The 17648-nt window shown below is 51.4% G+C and overlaps 1 protein-coding gene across 9 annotated transcripts in view; it reads left to right on the forward strand.

The window, feature by feature from the left end:
• Nucleotides 1-13469, forward strand: part of SSBP3 (single stranded DNA binding protein 3) — a 158020-nt gene extending 144551 nt beyond the window's left edge. For all 9 annotated transcript variants that reach the window (XM_072974386.1, XM_072974388.1, XM_072974387.1 and 6 more), the window contains 9 exons: nucleotides 75-139; nucleotides 676-724; nucleotides 1336-1371; nucleotides 1884-1938; nucleotides 3288-3358; nucleotides 10345-10423; nucleotides 10671-10699; nucleotides 10809-10910; nucleotides 11740-13469. In XM_072974386.1, the coding sequence (XP_072830487.1) occupies nucleotides 75-139; nucleotides 676-724; nucleotides 1336-1371; nucleotides 1884-1938; nucleotides 3288-3358; nucleotides 10345-10423; nucleotides 10671-10699; nucleotides 10809-10910; nucleotides 11740-11769 (516 nt within the window). In that variant the 3' untranslated portion in view covers nucleotides 11770-13469. The remainder of the gene's footprint in view (nucleotides 1-74; nucleotides 140-675; nucleotides 725-1335; nucleotides 1372-1883; nucleotides 1939-3287; nucleotides 3359-10344; nucleotides 10424-10670; nucleotides 10700-10808; nucleotides 10911-11739) is intronic.
• Nucleotides 13470-17648: the final 4179 nt, after the last annotated feature.

Genomic DNA, 17648 nt, shown 5'->3' on the forward strand with positions numbered 1-17648 from the left:
TGTTTGTTTTTCCTCCCTCCTCTCTCTGGTTCCCCTTCTCCTTCTCATAGACTGACCCTTGGTTATCGTTGCAGAATTACGGCAGCGGCATGAGACCACCACCCAACTCCCTCGGCCCCGCCATGCCCGGGATTAACATGTAAGGCAAAAACGACCCTGTTGGTGGCTCACTGGTGATGAGACCTCACATGCCTCATGTAGTGCTTATCCGTGCCAGGCACAATGCCGAGCTTGCTGCAGGGATTCACTCACCAAATCTTCATAATAACCCTGTGAGGTGCTTATTATCCCCCACGGACAGATGAAGTAACTGAGGCACAGAGAGCCTCACACAGCGCTAAGTGGCAGGGTCAAGATTTGAACCTCTGTACGTTGATCACTGTTCCAGTGTTTCAGTGATTTAGCCCCTTTGTGGTGGTGGATCCCTGTAAGAATCTGTGTGTTCCCTTCCTAGGAAAATGCACATGCAGAGGAGATGTGATTATTCTTCACAAGTTTTATATATAACATGCAGGCATTTGTAGATTTCTGCGCATGGAACTATGCGTTATTACCCAGAACAGCGCTAGGACTGTCCTATCAGTGGTTTCAGCCCTCTCATTCTGCCCCTGGCACCACCCCCTTAGTGGTTATGGCACCTTTTTCATTGTCTCCATCTCTCTCTCCCTCTCTCAGGGGCCCGGGAGCTGGCAGACCCTGGCCCAATCCTAACAGTGCTAACTCAGTGAGTACCCAGGTTGGGGGGTTGCTGTTTGCTAGAGATGAGGTTCTAGGGTGCAGGGTGGTTCCCGTCCCCAGTTTGGCCATGTGATGGGGAGTGGAAGGCAGCAGGATTCTGCCTGATGCCTCCAAGGAGAAGCCTACCTGTCAGGGGAGACTTGGGGCCATCAGGGGCTCTGCCGTCTGCTCTGCAGACGCTTAGGTGTGAGCTGGGAGCCGCGCTCGGAGCACCGTCCACGTTGAGCTCCTGCTGATCTCTTCCCGGCAGGCCTGGCTTCCAGCGCTCCAGTGAAGAATCTGGGAAGGGGCTCAGCGCACACAGTTCTGGGTGGGAGGCTGGGGCGTGGGGCCAAGCTCTCACTTTCCTGTGCTCGAACAGGAGGGTCTTCTGTGCCCATAGCCCCCTAAGGCTCCCTGCCGAGGCTCTCGGAATCAGTTCAGTATAGGAACTGGACTTTGTTCATATCCCTGACCCTCCTAGGAACACTCTCCAGGTGGCTCAGTGTCTTTCCCATCAAGGGTGGGGTTGTGTCCCCAGGAGGATTTGGAAGGCAAAGGGCGTGCCTGTCGGAGGTGGGGTTTCTGATACGTGGCTTCCCCACCTCTTGTTTCTAGATTCCATACTCCTCCTCATCACCCGGTACCTATGTGGTAAGTGTGTGCAGGTTTGGGGCACCGTGGGTCCAGCCCCGTGTACCTGAGTGTTCAAGAGAGCTGCTTGGGGCCCCCATCTCTTTCTTTTCAAAACCCAATCTGAGCACAGATTCCAAATTGTGCTAGAACTTGCTGTCAGTGTTCAGGTACCTTCTGGGGGCCCAGAAGTCTCCAAACAAGACCCAGAGTTGGGATCCCTGTGTGGGGGACTGACCCCCCAGTAGCCTGTTGGCTTCCACCACAGGCCCTGGTTCCATCAGTTGTCATGCTTGTGAGCACATGTGCATGCCCACAGCTGCCTCTTGGTTTAAAGAAAGGAAAGGGGGCCTCCACGTCCCCCAAGCCTTAAACACCTGGGCCGTGCATGAACACTGGCAGTTTAGCAAGAGCTGAATGCAGGTCTGGGCCCTGGGTGAGCGCTGGCTTCTGACGTGGCTGGAGCTCTGTGACCTCTCCCCACGTTTGTCGTTACTGTTGGTTTCTGATGTCAGTTTTTATCTCACCTTCAGGGACCCCCTGGTGGTGGCGGCCCCCCAGGAACACCTATCATGCCTAGTCCTGCAGGTAAGAGGGCTGGGGGAGCGGGTGCTGCTGGGGGAGCAGGGAGTCCTGGCGGGGCCCAGGTGCGGAGTCGGGGGTTGGCAGCCACTCTTCCTGGGCAGTGTGTCTCCCACCTGGCATCTTGGCATCAGGGATTTAGGGGGCATGAGGCCTCTGGTGCCACCAGCCCGCCATGTGGCCTCAGCTGGGTCACTCCTCATCTCTGGTTAAAGGGCAGGGCCAAACAAGATGGGGAATGAGGGGCCTCACCATTCTCAGCTTCCACTGGTCAGAGAGAATCCTGGTCTGGTTGTCATTTCTCTAGATTACTGAAAGGGGGCTTTTGGGTTCTGGCATCCTGGGGCTAGGACTCTACAGCATGGTGCCTCTGGAATGTCCAGGGCTCTTGGCTTCTGGTCCTCTGTATCAGAGATCCCTCCCCTTTTCTTTAATCGGAAGAGGGCATGTGTGCACACACGTGGGTGTGTGCACGCATACACACACAGACAGCATCACAATTGTGTTTCTTTCCCAGCTAAGAATAGCATACCACCAACTAGAAGGAATCCAACATACAGTCTTGACTCGCCCCAGAAATAACAAGTGAGGGGTGGTTGGATTCCTGCCCGAGAGATATGTAGCCTGCTCCTGCTATAAACATGTTAGCTGATTTCCTAAGGAGACTTTCCTGGCTAATTGGGGAGACAGGGGTCCCTCTCTCCCTCCCCCTCCTCAGCTCCCCATAACAGGGAGGCTGCTCAGCTGCAGGGGTGGAGCTGGCTGCGACCGTGATATTCTGGCTCCCGCTCCGGCTCCCTCTTTCTGCTGCTGCATTTTTATGAGCTGTATGACCTACATTCAGACTAGGTCACATTAAACCACTCCATATGTTAATGCGTCTCCGGCCCCATCCCTGCCTCTTCCTCCTGCCCCATCAGCTTGGCAGGGTGGCCCCTGGGTAATTTGTGGTGTTTCTCTTTCCCGATTTGATTAAAACTGCTGGGTGGGTTGGAGGAGAGCACAGGTGGTGGTCTGGCTGCCCCAGCGTTGTCCCAGGCAGCGTCTAGGGACCAGATTTGGTTTGGGGTTGGGGAGACGAGAATTTGAACCAATAAATCCCCTTTGCCGTGTCCACGCTGCTGTCCAGGCACCCTGAAACCCCTAGTTTCAGGGTTGAGTGGTTTTCACAGCTGAATTTTCTGTGATTAAAAACTTTGTGAATCTTCATTAAATACAAATTAACCAGAAAATGGTGGTACTTAGAGGAAATTTTAGGTGATAAAATACAAAAGAATGAGTTCAAGTGCCATGAGTTTGTTTTAATTAAGAAATGAATTAATCACCCCGACTTGCGGGTTTCCACTGTTCTACAGATTCAACAAATTCCAGTGACAACATCTACACAATGATTAATCCGGTGCCACCTGGAGGCAGCCGGTCCAACGTAAGTCTGCTTTCTAATAATTTACATATCAGATACCATAACAAATCATAATTAACTTCATCAGCTGAGGGGAAAGCAAGTTTAATTGATTTCAGCCATTTGTTACCAAAGATGAATAAAATAAACCGTCAGAAAAGTGATTAACTCTTGGGCAACTTGGTTCCCATTTCATAGCTGGCAGGGGGCGGGAGAGAAGGAGGTGGAGTGATTCCCACTCCTCTGGTCAGAGGCAGGCACCTAGCCTCACTTGGGGACCCCCACCCCGGCCCCGGGGGGTGTTGGTGAGGAAGAGCACCTGCTGCGGGTGGGTCTGGGCTGGTCCCTGCTCGGCTGACTGGCTGTGCTCCTGGGCCATCCCTCACCATCTCTGGTCCGTTTGCTTGGCTGTGAAGCTACGAGTGGAGGTCCCCGGGGACCTGCCTGCCCTGTGCCTCTGGGAGCCCTCTGCCTCCTCTCATGCCCGTCCCTCATCTAGGAGGCATGCCTTCCCTTCTCGGCCTCCCAAAGTTCTAACCCCCAGTGGTGTTGTAGCTCATTCCACTTCTGATTCCTGCGCACCCAGTCACTCGTGTGTTCCCGCGTCCTGTGTTGGGTGGGACTTTGTACAGCTGCAGCCTGTCTCCCTCTCCCGGCTGGGAGCTCTCGGTCTGACCCACAGACAACCTTTTCTCGCAGGGTGGGGGCCTTGCCCTCAGGGAGCTCAGTGTCTGGAAAGGAGGCTGTCGTGTGACCAAACCAATTATCCTGTGGACTGCAGAGCCAGATACTTGTGGCGCCAAGGATGGCTTGGGCCTTTAGGGCTGGTCTGTTTGTTCTGCTGGTTCGGTTCCTGATGTGGCTTCCGAATCACCCTGTGTGCCAGACCCTGATGGTGGGCTGCCCCATGCTAGACACCACACGTGTTTCATCCTCTGGCAGCCTTTGGGTGAGGTCTTTTGGCCTGCCTCCTGGGAGTACCAAGAGGGGCCTTTCCCCCCATCACATGACTGAGAAGTGTGGGGACTGCACTCCTCGCCTGCTGCTCCACCACCTGCTCCCTCTCCTCCTGGGCAGCCAGCACCTCCCATCACCTCTGCCTTTCCCTGGGGGCACCGATCATTGGGGTTTTAGTATCAAAAGCCCTTTGTCCCAGGAGATGACTTCCCAGGACACACAAAGTCCTGGGTTTTGGCAGTAGGTTGAGCAGAAAAATACAAGACCCATCTAGCAACCCCGAAGACAGAATGGAGGGCAGGAGAGTGGCAGAGACGCCCCTCTTCCCGCGGTTGCCGTCGCGGTATTTCCCCAACCACGAATGCCGGCAGCCATGCCTGTGGCTCTCAGTGTTGCATCCCTCCAAGGGGTGGGGCTCAGCGCGCTGCCTCCGGGCCCTGACAGAGTCTGCCTTTGACTCTGCCTGCGGCTTAACTGTTGTGCTTTGTGTCCAAAGAGAGCGCAGGTTTCATTTTTCACATTGTGAGTATCGTGACCATATTTTCTAAGAGCTCAGATACTGACAGTGAGAACGATGAGAACACCAGCACCAGCGTGACCGACCCTGACGTCACTAAAAAACAAAGGGCTGAATGGCAGGTGGGAGGACACTTGCAGCTGGGTTAGGGAGGCAGACAGCCGAGGCGGAGCGTGCAGCCCAGTGTGGAGGGAGGGGGTGTGAGCTCGCATCGCAGATGGAACCGCACGAGTCTGGGATGAGACAGGCACATCCTTCTAAATCAATCAGAAGTTTTGTTTGCCCTCCAAAGAGATGCCAGTGCTTAGTCCAAAATAGCAGCTGCTGCATTGGCCCCAGCATGCCTTTGAACGAACACCATCACCACGTCGGTCCCTCAATGGCTCCGTGAACTGAGAAGGTTACATTTCCTGACTCCAAGGCTGCAACTAAGTCCTGCGGATGGACCATTTTGGTGACGAGTGTGTTGGTACTTTACGGAGTGAAGCTGACTCTGTCACATCTTCCGAGCAGTCAGGGAGCTTCCTAGCATGTGGTGCATCAAATCCTGGCAACAAAACCATCTCCCCAGCTTTTAGGTACTTCGACTTGAAAACTGTAACTTCAAATCATCATCTTGATTTCTATGATGAAGATGTTAATGAAACTGCAGACAACAAACAAAAGATGATTGTTCTCTTGTCCAGATACAAGCCAGACTTCGCTCATTTATCTGCACATTTGGCAGACAGTTCAGTTAGTTTGGCAGATTTCATTTAGTCAGTAAACTTCTTACCTGCTCAGTGTCCCACACACCTTGTCCCCGACACTGCTGCGAAGGGGTGTGATTTGCTTGCCTGTGACAATCAGGCTTTCATAATGAAAGGTTTTGGTCACTTGCCAATTTGCTCAGAACGTGCAGAAGCGCTTACGGAGATTTTTTTTACTTGAGAGAGATGGAGAGAGCTTCAGACACGCACTCGCTGGACGGCTGTCGCTGTTGCTGGCCACAGAGAAGATGTGAAAACATCAGCCTGCTGTGAAGCTCTTCTCTCATTTGTAGCTGCAATGAGATGAGAATGGAGAATGGAGTTAACAGTAAAATAGAAATGTCGATGCTGTTTCTCCAAAATTGATGATCTTTAAAGAGGCCACAAGGAGTCTGGATGAGGATGAGTGGACTGCCCTTGAGCTGTTCGGGGTCTCTGGGTGGGATTGTGACAAAGCTTCATACAGTCAAAGTAATGGCTTACTTTTTGGACGTGAGATTGCTAGAGAACTCAAACGTCACCGGTAAGGGCAGCCAAGTTAGACAGGACTTTCTCAATTTCTTTATTAAAATTATAATTGGAGGTGGGGAGAGTATAGCCCCAGTACCTCCATTAAAAATAAATAAATATAAATAAACCTAATTACCTCTGTCCCCAACTCCCCCCTCCCCCCGCCGCCAAATAAAGCAAATGGAATAATCTTTAAAAAAAAAAAAACTAACTTATTTAAAATCTAGCTTGAATCTCACAAGTTCAGATTAACTTTGTACTTTAAAACCATTTTCCCTGAGAAAGAGAGGTTTCATGAGTAATGACACCCAGTGGGCTTAATCTGTGTAGAAATGACGGGCATGGATGACAGGCATTGCCTGTCTGAAGAACTAGATGAAAAGGGCCTGACAGGCGGCTGGTCTCCCAACACCAGTGTGTAGATATCACGTGGCTGGACATCTCTGGGGAGCTGGAAGTGAATTCTTACAGGTCCAAAACCTGTGTGCATAAGTGAAGTCCTAAGCGCCCTGTGTGCAGAGATGGGGAGGACAGTTTGAAGTTAGCACATCGGACTGACAGCCCGGCTTCAAAGCAGAGCGGCAAGTCAGTGAATTCTCCACTCAGTTCTGTGTTCGGTTTTGCCACTACATGAAGAGAAAGAAGGGTGTCCCAGAGGCTGCAGCTATTCAGAGAAGCTTAGTGGAAAAGCAAGCACCGATTGCCTCATTGCACCCCTGAAAGCAGGGTGGGTCCCCAGGAGCTTTACTAGAGTCTGCTCTGGCCACGTCTTCACAGACTGACTTGGTCTGATCCAGAAATGCGGCCTTGGTAGGCACCACTCGTGTTCTTGAAGATACTCAAAGGATGTAGGCGTTGTCAGGTTGGACTCTTCCTTGAATGGATTATCCCAGGCATCTACCCTGTGAAAGAAGCAACGCTAGCATTTTGTTCATAATTTTTGTGGGGGGGGATAATTAGGTTTATTTATTTATATTTTAGAGGAGGTAGCAAGAATTGAACCCAGGACCTCCTGCATGCTAATAAGCACGCGCTCTACCACTGAGCTATCCCCTTCCCTAAAACTTTTTTTTTCATCTTTTAAAAAAAAATTTAAAAAGGAAGCAGAGCAAAGTAGCCTATTGTGATACAGGACAGGAAAAAAATGTCATTTTTTAAAAACTAAATATAGGTAGCATCTGTTTAATCAGTCCTATAGTATTAGGTTCTTTCTTAAAAAAAATCTTACATTTATGTATTCTAATAAATACACAGTTAATATAGTCTCCAAAATTTAAATGTCCAAGAAAGAGTTAAAATAATTTACTATGGCAGAAGACAAAAACATAAAAATGTTACATTTTTATGTAACAAATGTCATTTGTTTAATTAGTCCTCCAATGTTAACTAGTTTGACTGTTGTTTTGTTTAATTAATAGCATATGTGTAACAGAAAACTAAATAATAAGAATAAACAAATGGTGCTGGGACAACTGGCTGTCCACATGCAGGTGAGTGACATTGGACTGCTTCCTTGCGACAGTACGCAAAAATTAACTCAGAGTAGGCCCTAGGCTGAAATGTCTGAGCTTAAACTATAAAACACTTGGAAGAAAATGTAGGAATAAATCTTTGGGACCCGGGTTACGCACAGCCTTCTTAGCTCCAACACCAAAAGCACAAGTGACAAGGGAAAGCTGAGTTGGACTTCATTAAAATTTTAAAACTTGTGTTTCCAGGGATACTGTCAAGAAAGTAAAAAGACGACCCACAGAAAATATTTGCAAGTCATGTGTCTGAATCCAGAATATGTAAAGAACTCTTAAAATACAATAATTTAAAAGACAACCCAGCTTAAAAATGGACCAAGGATCTGAACAGACCTTTCTCCAAAGATGTACAAATAGCCAATGAGTGTGTGGAAAGATGCTCGGTGTCATTAGTTACTAGGGAAATGCAAATGAAAACTACGAGATACTACGTCACATCCACTAGAATGGCTAGAATCAAAGACAGTGATAGCCAGTGTTAGCGGGGATGGGAAGAAACTGGAACCCTCAGAGTCACCAGTGGGAACGTAAAGGGCGCAGCTGCCGTGGAAAGCGGTCTGGCAGTGCTTCAAAGGGTTCAACAGTTACCATATGACCCTGCCGTTCCACTCATTGGAAATGAAATGAGAAATGAAAACGTCCACACAGTAATTGTGCACAAATGTTCACAGCAGTATTAGTCATAAGTACCAAAAAGTGGAGATTGCCTAAATGTCCATTGATGAATAGGTGAATAAAATGTGGTCCATACATACAGTGGAATATTATTTGGCCATAAGAAGGAAAGAAGTACGTGATACGTTCTGCAGCATGAGTGAACCTTGGAAATATGCTGAGCTAAAGACGCCAGCCACAAAGGTCACATACACGATTTCATTTAGATGAAATATCCGGAGTAGCTAAATCTGTAGAGACAGAAAATAAATTAATGGTGGTGTCGACCGGGGGGTTCTAGGCTTGAGGGGTAACTGCTGTTCGGTACAGGGTTTCTTTTGGGGGTGATGAAAATGTTCTAAAATTGATTGTGGTGATGGCTGCACAGCTCTGTAAATATATCAAAAACCACTGAATTGTGTACTCTTAAGTGGATCAGTTGTGTGGTATGTGAATTGTATCTCAATAAAACTTAAAAATACCAAAAATACACAATAATATATAATTTAAAATACCTTTCAAATATATGTGTTACAGTAATAACACACGTGCATAACTGAACATTATATTAATCACATCTTGAGGGTTTTTTTTTTTTTTTGTCTGGTCTGGCTGTGTCCAGGCTTGGTTCCCTGAAAAGTTGGTCACCCTCATCCTCATGTCACTTGGATTAATAAGCATGAAATTTGTCGCCAGATGGCAAAATGTGCCCCCACAGTCTGTGAGCAGTGCTGGGAGGCCAGTGGGAAGGCGAGGATGCTGCACAGGGTGTGTGAGTGTGCAGCGGGAGTGAGGAAGTGGCTCGGCCCCAGCCCTGCCCCTGCAGTTTCGTCATGTTGGTCCCTGCTCCAGCCACTCTGTGCTGCCACCTGCTAGGAGCCCTCTTACTTCTGCTCAGGCAGGACCCCTGCTGAGAATGAGTCCATGACCTGTTTCTGCCTGTCCGAATTCTATCCCTCAGTTTTGATGCTCTGCCTCCTCCTCCATACAGCCTATTCTGATTTCTCTGCCCTTTCTCCAGTGCCTCTTTCTGAAGCTGCAGCCATGCTTTGTCTGCAGCTCTCTTTGGATCTTAGCACATCTGTCCTGTGGGGTAGTTGGGTGTTTATGGCTCTGAGTTCCTTTTCCAAGCTGAGGCCTAAGTGTAACTCAGCTCTGTGTCCTCAGTGCCCAGCACAGGCCAGATGCCAAACAGTACTCTGTTCTGCCACCTCCATCCTCTGTCCACCCTGGTGTTTGATCTGTATCACTGGGCCTTGGCTCTCCAAACTGGGTTCAGCCATCCCTTGGTGGCCATGTGATGTGACCTCTGGCCTTTGGTTGCTTCTTTCTGAGATGGTTGTGACAGTTCCAGACAGGCCTCAGGGCTGGTAGAGCCGATTGCACGTCTGGTCTCTGATCTGTCTGCGGTCAGTTCTGCTCATTAGTGAGCTCCCCCCATGTAGTCCCAAGGAGCCAACTCCTGCCACTGACGCCCCAGCTGCCCCAACACCCCCACCTCACTGCTCAGTGAACCTGACCTCATCACCTCCTGCCCCAAGAAACATACTCGTTTCTGAGGAGGAGCTTGGAGGAGGCTAGTGTGATGGCTCCAGGGCCAGGCTGCCTGGGTTCCAGTCCCAGCTCGTCCATCCCCTGCCTGGGAGACTGTGGGCCAAGCATGCCCACTCTGTGCTTCACTTCTCTCATCTGTAGAATGGGGAGGAAAAGCATTCATATTTTTGTTTCCTGGCCTGACACAATCGGTCACTCCATCTGTGTCTGTCTGTCTGGGGTTCTGACTGGCGAGCTCTGCACGCTGCCCCAGGGATGGAAAGAGCCCAAGAATGGGATCCAGGAGGCTTGATGGGAGAGCTGCCTCCGGGTGACCCAGGGCAGTCCCTTTCCTCCTCCAGGTTTGTGTCCTCTCCTGGTGTGGAGGGCTGAGTGCCTCTGCCCCGCACATTCCCGGGGGCCATGGGGGAGGCACCAGCTCCGGCCTCCTGGTGTTAAATGCCCAGGCGTGTGGGAGAGTGCTCTTGTGCAGGGGCGTGGGAGCCCTGCCAGGCTCGCCGAGGGTCCGCTCAGCTGCCACGCTCTGTGGTTTTCCTGCAGTTCCCGATGGGTCCAGGCTCGGACGGCCCGATGGGAGGCATGGGCGGCATGGAGCCACACCACATGAACGGCTCGTTAGGTAAGTCAGTGTCCCGACCTCGTAGCGCTACACCCTGTCCAGCCCTGCCTGACCCTCCCGGGAAGCTTTCTCTGCCTCGGCTCCTGGCTCAACTAGGCGTGGTCCACACAGCAAGAGCCCAAGAGAAAGATATTGCCTGGGTAGAACATCCTTTTTGCAGAAATAATCAAGGTTGGGTGTAAGGGTGTGAAATCCTCTGCACAGAAGAGTGGGCATGAAACTGAACTGGGTTCTTTTTTCCTTCCAGGGTCAGGTGACATAGATGGACTTCCAAAAGTGAGTGTGTCTCCTCCCTGACAGCACCACCCAGGAAGCCTTTCTCCCAGTTTGGGTGGCAGGTTGCGGGGGTGGGCACAGGGGCTCACCTCCTCTGCTCTCTTTGCAGAATTCTCCTAACAACATAAGTGGCATTAGCAATCCTCCAGGCACCCCTCGAGACGACGGCGAGCTAGGAGGGAACTTCCTCCACTCCTTCCAGAATGACAATGTGAGTGTACCCCCGCCACCCTCATTCCTCCCTGGGCATCACCATATCCCAGTGCGCCGGCGTTCTGGCAGCCGTGTTTTGGGCCTTTCCAGACAAAGTGCAGAGCCCTCCCTTCCCCACTGCTGCCCGGTGCTGACTGCTGTCACCTGCATCTGACCACCGGTGGGTCCTCTCCCGGGCGTCCATGTGCAGGCACGGTGCTTCCAGCGTTGATTAAGCTAACGTGGCTGGAAAAGCCCTGGCTGGGACTCAGGAGGCCCCGGCTCTGGCCCACTGGGTCATTGTCCCCGGGGGTCTGTTTCTACCTGTGCTGGGGAGGAAAGTTCCTGCCACCAGTGATTTCCTGGGATCTTAACTCAGAGGAGCTGGCCTTCTACTTTTCTACGTTGGGTTTCTGTTTACAATCTCATTTGAAGGACTGACCGTGGTTAGGTAGCTTTTGAAAACCCCAGACCGACTTCCACCCCAGGGCACCCTGGCCATGCTCCGGCTTGTCAGACCCCAGTTCTCTGCAGTCAGGGGCCCCATAGGAGGAGGGCAGGGGCTGCTGCTGCTTCACCTGGAAAGAAGTGATGGTTTGGAGAGGGAAAGGGGGCAGGGGAGGCAAGTCGGCTCCATAGTTCCTGACAGAGGGGCACAGGCTGGTGCTGAGAGGTGGCTCCTAACCCCTGCCTCCTGGCCCTGCCAACCCCCTGCCCACCCAGTGCCCTCACGGGCCTCTCAGCCAGCCACCCGCAAATGGATTCTGTCCAGCTCTGTGCCTTCAGACTTCCACAAGGCTCCCAGACCCCGGCCCTCAGACCCCCCTTCTCTGCTTCTCCCCTTCCAGTATTCTCCAAGCATGACGATGAGTGTGTGATTCCCCCCTCCTCTTCTCCGAGACGCTGAGAGAGCCGGCATTGCAGGCGGGAAGATGCCAGAAATTATGCAAGAAGAAGTGAGGTGTCATTACCCAGGAGCTGGGGGAGGGGCGTCTCTTGCTCCCCCTCAACCCCCACCTTCCCCTCCACTCCCCACCCTTCCCAATTTTAGTTTCATGCAATAAAAAGGCCGAACTTTTTATTCCATAAAACATGAAGGACAAAATTCAAAATAAAAATATATTTCAAGTCAATGACCAGAGAAATCCCACCCCTTGCCCTTCCCCGAAAGGACCTTTTATGTACATGACACTTTTTTGTTGTTTTTTGTTTGGGGTTTTACCGTTGTTGGGGTTTTTTAATTTGTTTTCAGGGGGGATTTTTTGGGGGAAAAATTTTTAAAAATGGAAGCTTCTAGCAAGCCCCCCAACCCACCCCAATCAATCTCTTTGCTTTCTTCTTTAAAAAAAAAAAATGAAAAAAGGACAAAAAAAAACCCAAGCCCTGTTGTCCGTCTGTACCTAAGCCCTTCCACCAGGAAAACTAGTCTAGGTGCGAGGTCTCACTTGTCTTTGTAGCCATCTAAAAATAATAATTATTATAATAAACTGGGCAGTTTACAATCGGTGGTTTCTTTCAAAAGGCCTTCTTTGGAAAGAAAAAAGGAGTTACCCTTTCCACTTGGGGTTTTTGGTTTGTGCTGACAGGCAAGGGAGGGGCAGAAAACTGTTTTGTTTTTGCTTGGTTTCTCCCGGCGAGGTGGCGACAGCAGCTGCACAACTTGGACCCCAGACCCCCTTCCCCCATTATGTGGCCGGAGGGGCCAGACCACCGACCGCTTTCAGGATCCCACCCCAGCGGAGATGCGCTGTGACCCGGTGGCATGCACTGTGTTCCCAGGACTGCTTCCTCCTCTCTCTTCTGGACCTCCCTGCCCTCCAGCCCCCTCAGCCCCCACCCCAGTCTTCCCAGCGAGAATCCTGCCAGCGGGGTGGTGGCCTGGAGCAGAGTTGGGGAGGCCGCCCCCAACAGGATGGCTATGACCTGGGACATGGAAACTGCGACCTCCGAGTTCTCATCCCTCACCTCGTCCCCATCGTGTGTGCGGGCAGTGTAGGGCTGGAGTTTGGGCTTTCTTTTGTTTTTTCCTCTTGATTCTTCCTTTTTCAAAGATGGGATATTGACCAGAATTGCTCTGTATATGCTTGGAACTGGATGGAAAGACTTTGGAATAGCTGTGAGGGGCAGGGGGACACCAACAACCAAACAGATGTGCTGTTTCCGGTCTTGTTTTTATTTTCAAAAACCAACAAACTCGACAGTGGAGCCTGTCCCCTCCCAGGAGGGGTGACTCATGGCCTCCCTCACCTCACCACACCCCCATTGAAACCTCTGTGTCTTGCCCTGAAGACACCTGAATTCTTTGTACATTTACACCCTCCTCCCCGCTCCCCTGTAGCTGGTCTTTGTTTTCTTCCCTTCCTTCTGATCCATGTATATCATATTATGTGAGATATCATCTGCCTGAAAAAAGACCTTGTGCGGATTATTGGGAACATTGTAGCTGTTTCTGTGTTTTTTCTTACCTTGTAGTCTGGTTCTGAATTAAGAGAGGAAAAAAAAAGTAATTATGATACATTGTAGTTTGTGTACGATATATGTTGATAACGTTTTATTAAAGGGACATCTTTTTTCCGCAGCCCTTCCTGACATGTTTGGGGGAACGTGGGTTGGAGTTTATTATACTGATTACAAACTGCCAGGCGACTGGTTGGGCAGAGTTTTTGTTCTGGTGCCTAACTAGATTTTGTTTTGTGTTTCAGGCGTCAGCCTTCTTTTCCTGGGCATGTTAATTCTGCATTTTCTATGGAGAGTTGAGGAAGGTGGGTTGGGAAGGGGGAACATCGTCTCACTTCAAATATTTGAGGGTATCCTGAAAGGCAGTTTTGGTTTCTCATCTTGAGAAGACATTTTGGTTTGCCAGAATCTCTTATTTTTCTGGAAGTCAGAAAAGGTTCCTGGGGCACTGTGTTTCCAGTGGAGAGTCAGCTTCGGCTAGGATGACCCTGTGCGCTGCAGCCATGCCCTGCTTTCTGGAATTTGCCCCACAGGTCCTAGGGTGCTGCACCACAAGGAGGCTGTTTCATTTTTTCACCTCCAAGACAATGGGGAGCCCTTGAAGGATTTGAAGAGTAGCACGGTCCAACTTGGATTTTAGAAAACAGTGCAGGCTGCATCCTGGAAGACAGCTGGATGGGGCTGGACAGATGTGGGGAAACCCAGCTCCAGCCACCGTCTAGGCAAGAACTACTGAGAACTGGGGCGGGGGGAGTCAGCATCGGTGGATGATGATTTGAACATTTAGAAAGTAGAATGTTCTGATTCCCTGGAGATCTGGAACCCTCATCTAGGTCAGCAGAAGAAGGGGAGGGAAACACATGGTGTCTGAAGTAAAGTGTGGTCTCAGCCTGCCTTTACAAGGTCTGAAGGAACCGGTTTCAGACCTTGCCTTTGCCACTGCTTACTGGGTGGTTGTGGGCACGTCAGTTTATACCTCTATCCTCAGTTTCCTCCACTATATAATGGGGGTAACAGTTTACCTATCATGTAGTGGCTGTGAGGATGTTAACATCTGTGAAGTGTTTAGAACGGTGCCTTTTACATAGTAAGAGTAGAAGTGTTAGCTGTTAGTGGAACTGTTACTCATTTGGGGAGAGCCTAAATGGATGTGATGGGGAATAGCTGGGAGGGTCTAGAAGAGTCCATCTGCCCTTCCCTCATCTGGGAACCAGGTTTCCTAGTCTCTTCCTCAGCAGACACCTTTAACTACTGGAAAACAACACTGTCAGATGAGGAGATGCAGGCTGTGACCTGCACTAAGGATTCTGAAGAGGCGTTTGTTCCACCAGCAGTGAGCACCTGCCCCGTGCCGGCCTGACACGGGTGGAGGTGACTGGCGAGCATCCACCCAGTACCCCTGCTGTCCCCGTGCTCCGCAGAGCAGGACTCGGGCACAGATGGGAGCGATGGCTTGGGAGAGGGAACCAAGGTCACGGGGGCCCCGGCAGAGAGGAAGCAAAGGGCCCGCCAGCCTGTAATGACAGCCTGCTGTGCCCAGCTCTGCTAGGGGAGGACACCAGGTGCCCTAAAATCCCACCTCAGCCTGTGACCCCCCCAGCACCCCCAGAGTTGCCTTTACCTCACTCATATGAGGCCCTGGGGAGGGCTGGTTCGGGGTTGGCCTTCTCAGCACATCTTTGAGGAGGGGACTGGGTTAGAGGTTCAGTGGGAGGTAATAACTGGGTTATTTGGCTTAGAGACCTATAATCGCCACCTTCAAATCTTGACTGGGCAGTCCCCTGATTGGATGGGTTTTGGGGCCCCAGAGAACAGAGCTGGGACCCTGGAGTTGAAGCTATAGGAAGACATTCCTCTGAGGTGTGAGAACACTTAGCAGCCAGAGCCGTTAAAGAATGAAAGGCTGCACTGATAGGTAGTAAGTTCCCCATCGCTGGAAGTGTGCAAATGAGCTGGGGGAAGGATAGGTGGCTGCATGTGTTGGATGAGGTACTGGTTCCTGGGGTCTTAGGTCAAAGGTAGAAGGGAAGATAAACAAGCCCCTTTTCAAGGGCAGAGCTGGGGGTAAAACCAACTCCTCCTGCCCCCTAAGTCCCTCCCAGCTTTTCAGCTGTTTCATGGCTCTAACAGACTCTCCATAGACTGCTAACTCCTCCTGCTGAAGACAAGGCCAGACAGTTGGGCAAGCGCTGCAGAGGAGGGAGGGCTGGCGGTTAGAAGCCGGGGAGGGGTGGGGATCTGGCGATGGAGCCTGGGCCTCCCGGCCTCCTCTCCACTGCACAGACACACCCACCCCACGCCCATCTCAGAGCTGTGGCACTTTCCTCAGCTATGTTCCTGGCCTGCCCCGCACTTCGTTTGGTCTCTACTCAAATGTCACCTTCTCACGGAGTCCTCACCCAGTGAGGTAAACACCCCGTCCCCAGCTGCTGATGGCTCACACTGTGTCCCTTGCTGGGTGCTGCCCTTGGGCCCCAGGGAGCTGCCTCACCCCAGGTTTCACCTCCTCCCAGGTAGCGGCCGGTGGCCAACGATGGATATGGGACCTCAAGGCCCCCCTACTTGGTCATCATTTGGGATGACTCTGAAAGGCCCCCCTGCTCTGACCAGTCGTGCACTCCTGACTTGCTCACAGGTCTCCGGAGAGTGCTCCCTGTCAGCCTGCTGCTGCAACTCCCCCTCAGAGCCTGGTCCAGAGAACTCTTATTTATATCCTGACATGTCCCTCTTCCCTGCCTCCGGACACTGGAAAATCAGCTCTGTGAGAGCAGGGACCTTGTTTTGCTGCCTGCTCTAGAGCTAAGGCCTTGCAGCCTGCCTGCCACATACTAGGTGCTCATGGACACTTACGGGACAAATCAGTCATGTGGCTGAGGGCTTATCCTGAGCTGAGTTGTGGGCACTAGGAGCGATCTGTATGTAACAAGTGCACCTCTGCAGGTTCCCTAACATATCTGGGGAGAGGGGTCCCATAAACAGGGTGGTCTTCCAGCAGCCAAACAAGGAGGCCCCATGACTTATGGTGATTTGTGCATTTATGTCAAAGGGAAGACAGTCCGAGACACTCAGCTCCCACACATGCTTTAAGGGACTTTCTCCCACCGCAAAAGAGGAAGCAGGGAGATGCTGCCCAAAGCCTGGGGCGACCCCGGACTGCTCCTTCCCCAGCCTCGGGCCTGCAGCCTCCGGACAGCCTCTGGCAAGCATCCACCCTAGGTCCAGCTTGAGACAGCCTAAAGGGCCCTTCCAAAGTAATCTCACCCTTTCACGGGGCTTCTGAAAACCTTCAGACCCATCTACTGGAAACCTCCTGGTCAGATGCAGCCCATTAATCCAGTGGGGAAAACCTGAAAGGGAGGTGCTTTAACCCCATCTCATAGATGAGGAAACTCAGGCTTTGAGTGGGAGCTGGAACACAGAAGACTCTCGGAAATGGCTTTCCCTGAGTCCACTGATGTCTGCTAGAAATGAACCAAGAACTTTCTAAAGGATCAACAAGACGCTTAAACACGTAACCAAGTGAGAGTATGTTCACACGTGCTCACAATGCCAGTGTCAACATTTTGGTTCCGAACTTCCGTTGCTTAGAAGTCCAGGTCCCTGTAGTGGGATTTTTACAGCAACAGTGTGACTTCCACATCCACCCTCCTCATACAGTACTTTGGATTCCTTCCTCCAGACTCACTGAGTAGGTGGGTAGTCTTTTCTCAGGTCTAAGGCCAAATAGGGCCTTAAAATCATCTTGTATTTCCTCGCTCCCTGTGTTTGAGGAAAGGAAGGTAAGAAGAGGGCGGTGAGGATGAGGTAGGTGGGCGTTTGGGATTTGGGGAAGCAGGCAGATCTCTGTGGAGGGGCAGCTGTCATCACATATGAATTTTCCCGCTCTTTACACTACCCCACGTGGGGCCTGAGCCTCTGCCTCCTCACCTGAATGGGTACAGAAGCCAGAAACTGCCAGTCACAGCTGCTCCACCTGGCAGATCAGTTGCAAGGGGCTTTAAGAGACAGCAGTGGGTGCCAGGCTCTAAGGCACAGACCAAGGCCAGCAACTAGGGCTGTCCTCACTCAGGTTGGGATGAGGGCCTAGGCCTGCCCTGCAACACTGGCCCCCTTCCAGGGCAGTCCTCAAGCTGCAAGGTCATCTGCTGACTGCCCTCCTACTCACGGTCTCTGCCCCACACACTCAAGCCTCAGGCTCACTTAGCCCTCTCGCTCTCCACTCTCCCACCGTCTCCAGGGGGCTTCTGCCCTCTCAGGCTGGCTTCAAGCCACCACCATCACTCACCCAAGAATAACTGCA

The sequence above is a fragment of the Vicugna pacos genome, chromosome 13 (assembly GCF_048564905.1).
Source record: "Vicugna pacos chromosome 13, VicPac4, whole genome shotgun sequence".
Classification (NCBI taxonomy): Eukaryota; Metazoa; Chordata; class Mammalia; order Artiodactyla; family Camelidae; genus Vicugna; species Vicugna pacos.